The sequence below is a fragment of the Sesamum indicum genome, linkage group LG3 (genome assembly GCF_000512975.1).
Source record: "Sesamum indicum cultivar Zhongzhi No. 13 linkage group LG3, S_indicum_v1.0, whole genome shotgun sequence".
Classification (NCBI taxonomy): Eukaryota; Viridiplantae; Streptophyta; class Magnoliopsida; order Lamiales; family Pedaliaceae; genus Sesamum; species Sesamum indicum.
The window spans coordinates 11,269,076-11,274,607 of NC_026147.1; the positions used below are offsets into that span (position 1 = coordinate 11,269,076).

At 32.8% G+C, this 5,532-nt stretch overlaps 1 protein-coding gene across 1 annotated transcript in view; it reads right to left on the bottom strand.

Moving 5' to 3' along the window:
* The window catches only part of LOC105158118 (cytochrome P450 CYP82D47-like), a 2,795-nt gene extending 1,321 nt beyond the window's left edge, over window positions 1-1,474 (bottom strand). The window contains exon 1 of the mRNA XM_011074756.2: window positions 459-1,474. Within this exon, the coding sequence (XP_011073058.2) occupies window positions 459-1,430 (972 nt within the window). The 5' untranslated portion in view covers window positions 1,431-1,474. The remainder of the gene's footprint in view (window positions 1-458) is intronic.

A 5,532-nucleotide genomic window follows, 5' to 3' on the forward strand; every position in this document is an offset into this window, starting at 1 on the left:
TGTGGTCGTGTTAAAAATTCATTATTTACGATTGATAAAACTTGAAATTGTTTGTGGGGAAATGTTCGTCTTATCAAGGAGAATTGAATGGTATATTTGATGGTTGACAACTCGCTGTGATGGTGCCAAAATTTTAACGAGAAGTTGGCAATGATTTATGGTAAAACAAAATAATTTTTTTTAAAAAAAAAATTGTCACCGCAATGACACATAATTTTTTTTTTTTTTAAAGAAAAACAATGTCACCGCGATTAACCACCGAGGTGACATAGAATTTTTTTTTTAAATATAAATTGTGACACCGAGATTAATTACTATAATGTCACTTACTTTTGTAAAATTTTTCAAAACACTTCAAATTTTTAATTTTCTATTTTTGCATTTTTAAAATAATTCCCCGCGTTTGATGTTTTAACAAGAACACCAGAATCAATCAGAGTGAAGTTTCATTCAGTTACCTGGCAAGTAGCCTTGGTTATCGTATCAGCATCATAATCAGGGAACTCCCGAGCCACCTCATCAGCAACACGCATCATCTCCGCCATGAAGCTTCCATCTCTTTCACAACTTCTGCTGTGTTTCTTGTGCTCCTTCAACCACCCTTGTAGTAATCTATCCATCTCTTTCCCCGTCTCCTTCGCCTTGTTTATTCCTCCAAAGCAATCCAGCCACTTCAGATACGGGAGCACATCAGGCAGAGTCAGAACCCCCATCGCACTCAAGAACTCCGTTATCACCTCATGCCATTTTTCGTTTCCCCCAAACTCCTCATTCTCACTCTCCACGACGTCGCCCGCAACTACTCTCACCATCACGCTCAAGCTCAGGTCCCCGAACACTTTCCTCATCTCCAACACCTCCCGATCGCCGTTGTCGACACATGAGTTATACAACGATCTCATCAGGGCCCTGATTTCTGTTACGTATAAATGTCCAAGCATTTCAATCTTGCGGTTGGACAACAGCTTTTGTACGGAAATCTTGCGGAGCTCCCGCCAGTAGGGGCCGTATTCTCCAAGCCCGAACATAGAGAAATTGTAGCTCATGTGTTGAATCACTGCGGTTCTCGGGCGATTGCAGAAGCTCATATCGTTGGTGGCGAAGCATTCTTTTGCTATTTCCAAACTGCTCACGATCAGTGCGTTGTGTACGCCTAAACGAATGCTGAAAATTGAGCCGTATTTGTCTGCCATATTTGACAGGATTATGTGAGGTAGCTCAGGCCCGGAAAGCAAACGCAGGTGACCCAATATAGGCCATCCTCCGGCTGCCAGTGGAGGTAACTTTTTGTTCAGAATTCTTTTGTTGCCCGTGGTCACTAGGGAATAGAAAGGTGTAATCAAAAGAACTACGAGTAGAGTAAGCAACGCGGTGAGCGCCCAAGGTAACAGGTCCATTTCTAGGTGATGTAGGCGAGTCGTAAGCTGCATCACTATTCACTAGGGCACGTATGTAGGCTGTACTAATGAGTGGATGTTGGTGATAGACAATGCAAATTCGACTTGGAGCGCAATCAATTTATAATGGTAGTTGGATATTTTTGTACTCGACTAGTCAATTATTTCGTTATGGTGCTACTGGAAAAAATTTTTAAGGTGTTGGCGCAATTTCAGAGTTAATTGTATTTTCAGTTCATATTTTAGAATGTTTGCTAAAATTAGGGCTGACAACGAGTCGAGCTCGACCATTTTTGTTGAGCTCGAGCTTCTGTAATTTTGAGCTCGACCAGTTCGAACTCAAGCTCGACCAGTTCGAGCTCAAGCTCGAGCTCGACTCTTATAGTCGAGCTTCTGTAATTTCGAGTTCGACCAATTCGAGCTCGAGCTCAAGTTCGACTCCTATATGTTGAGCTTGTGCTCGAGTTCGAACTCGAGCTCAATATGATTTTTTAAAAAAAAAATTGTTTTTTTGGTTTTTTTTAATTTTTTTATTTTTTTTATTTTTTTTGTTTATTGTTATTATTATTATTATATTAAATTATAGGAATCACCAATTTTTTACATAAATTTATAAGTAATAAAATAGATTGTATAATGTATACTATATTATAAATTCTAATTTATTGTTATAAATATAAATAACTGATTAGTTTAGTAGTAATATAATTAGTAAAATGTACGAAAAAAAAATATTTTGAACAGTTTAAAGTTATAGAAAAGTATCAATTATTTGAAACAATGCAATTGAAATACATAAAAATATTTTATAGTTGAGATTAATATATGTTCACAATTTGCAGTAAATTTATATATTTATAAATGTTAGTATTACATTGATGTAACTATCATCTTACATTGTTGAATAACATGGGTTAATCGGACTATCAAAATTCAGATTAGACCATTAAATATGATCATACTTATAGAAAAATATACTTGGTAAAGTTTTAGACTTATTCGAAATACGAATGTCAAGATATCGTACTCGAAACATAAGAATAATCATTCAAGTCGGTGTATCGTAAAATCAGGTCATGTGATTTTAAACCAAACCATCCGGTATGATCTAATGGACACGGTTTTATATATATTTAAATTTGGTATGAATTGGGTGCCCAAATTTTAAGATATTATAATTATTGATTAAATTTTGTGATGTCATCATATATAAAATAAAATAATAATTAAAATTGTTCAACCATCACTATTATTATCATTATCATTATTTTTAGATTAATTCATAGAAATCACTAAATTTTGACATAAATTTATAAATAATAAAATAGAGTGCATATTGCATAGTATATATCCTGATATAAATATAAAACTCAAAAATAGATAAAAAAAAAAAGTGAATTACTTGTCAATTTAAAAAAAGTACAACGTAATACAAATATATATATTAAAATATAACATAAAGTTTATATATGTCATATTAAATAATAATTTTAATTACAAAAAATATTATAATTGACTAAGTTGTTGGTCATATTATCTTTGTATAAAGATTAAATGTATAAATAAAAGTACCATAATTTATTATTATCCAAAATAAAATATATGATATTGATTAATAATTATAATATATGGTCAATTTTGATTATAAAATTGATCAAATATTAAATATAAAATTAAATATATAAAAAAATTCAAAAGTAAAAATAAAAAAATAAAAAAAATATATACAAAAAATAAAAAAAATAGGAAAAGCTCGCGAGCTGGTGAACAAACACAATTGAGCTCGAGCTCAAAATCGAACTGGCTCGCGAGCTTCGTACGAGTTACATGGTTGTTAAGTGATTAGCTGTTTAAGAAAAAAATTAGCCGAGGAGATTTTGAAGGGAACAACATCATGTGAAATGGATGTGCTCCTTCTAAAATTGAAGAAAATTAACAAGCTCGAAAAAAAAAAGGCTAAATTCCATTTTATCCGCTTGTATTTTTCTGAAATAATTAAAACTTCCCTAGTGTTTTCGAAATAATCTACCCCCCACCTCCCCGTGTTTTAATAAATTCAGCAAAAAAAAACTCATTCCTTTAGAAACTAACAGAAGTTGGGATGCACACACCTAAAGTGCGTTGGGCTTGATTTTTTTTTTTTTTTTTTTGTATTTTAACATTTTTTTGTCTTTAATATATAGACTACAATACCCCTATATTGTATCTAAATTACTATGGTCCAATCTTGGGGTCTGATGCCCCATAGTTGTTTAATTGTGGTATTGACCCCTTGTCCATGAACCACTGTTACATTTTTCACTTCTCGATTGCCGTCAACGTTAAGTGAAATAGGTGAAATGATGTATATGGTATCAATCTTATTTATTGGTCCCTAAGTTCAATGTCGGCTCCATTAAACAAGCTGCAGTGCTAGTATGCAATTTCTGCAGTGACCTTGAAATCTGGTGTCTTAAGGTGTTTCATTTGTTATGTTAAAATGATCATTTGATCACATACACATTAGGATGTTCCCAGTATTTGCAATCTGTAGCGACTTTGCGTCGATTTGGCCCATTGCTCGAAAGAAGTTTTTATAGGATTTTTATCTGCCGGAACTTTTACTTCTGAATTCCGACAAACGAATAATCATTGAGTCCTCCTCTTTCCTGACAACATATACAAAAAGACCCGCCAACAGTTAAATGATTAGTAAACCCTTGAGAGATATAACTATAATTAATTTCTTCAATGTGGGCTTTGTTTATTCATACATTAATCTGATTCATCTGTAATCTCTATTAGGATTATGTTATATATGTTAATTAAATTTACGCATTTAACTATAATATAAATATTGGTAAATTTGCAGGTTCAAAATAGATGCATCGAAGGATGGAAAATGCAACATGAAATTTCAAGGATTCACATGTAACTTATGACTTTATTTCACTTGATGATAATTATGTCTGAAAACAAGTTAACTTTATTTTGTCTCCTTGCAGCTACTACATTTGAAAGTTTCTTAAGATGTTTTTATTTATTGCACTCCTTTTTTTTTTTTTTTTTGTAGTGATGAGGAAAATTACATAATTATCAAAATACTCATATATTTTTAAGTATTTTTTTAGGTTCCTATGACTAATTACATGGGGCCCACTGTACCAGGAAAAGCAGCGGCGGCAACAGGCTTTACAGGAGGTGACGTGGCTCATTTCCATTGGAGCCACGTGTCGTATACACAGTGAATACCGTACGGCTATAAATAGCCTCATTTATGATTATTCAAATACGTTTTTTATCTCATCGTCTTTATCGCTATCTTTTGATCTCGTTCGATCTCATTTTTATCTTTTCGACCCCACTTTTCTAACTTAAGTATCAGAGGGCCATCGCCGATGGCTATTCGGCTAATCTCACGTTTGCTTTGTTTTCAGGATCCACTAACAGGTAGTTCGAAAGAAAGTTTCAGCGACCCAATACTGCGATCCGACCCAGCGATCTAATCCCGATTTCACGCGACCTACATCAGGTAGCGGGCGCAATGATTCCTTACATTGGAATTATGTATTGAAGTATTATTTAAATTGTTGGCTAAACTATTTAATTATTACGGGATCTTTTTGTGATGAGTTTACTCATATTTATTTTGGGAAGGTATTTCAAAGTTTGCAAGATGCCCTATTGGATTTTTTGAATTAGGTCTATAACCATTTTTCATTAGTAAAGAAAATTAAATCACTAATTTCTATGAGTGAGGAATGGAATTTCTCACAATAATTTTTTTGTGAAAAATTTATAAACTCTTATTGGTTTTGAGTTTTAGCGAGGACAATAAGCTGTCATAACAAGTATTCGTACCGAAAATACTATTATAAGTCAAACTTTTAGTAACAAATACATCTTCTTTTATAACAACATTATAAGCTTTTGTGAGGACAAATTTGTTACGATAACTGATATATACTATTATAAAAAATCATGCTTTGTTATGAATACATTTGTATCGACAAGCCAAGTTCGTTACAAGAACTTCCAATCGAGCTTTCAAGCACAAACTTTGTAACGATAAATTTTTGTTGCTAAAAGTACTTGGAATGAAAATCAAACTTCTCGTAATGAACTGTTCTGTTTATAGAAGTGAAATTTTCAGTAA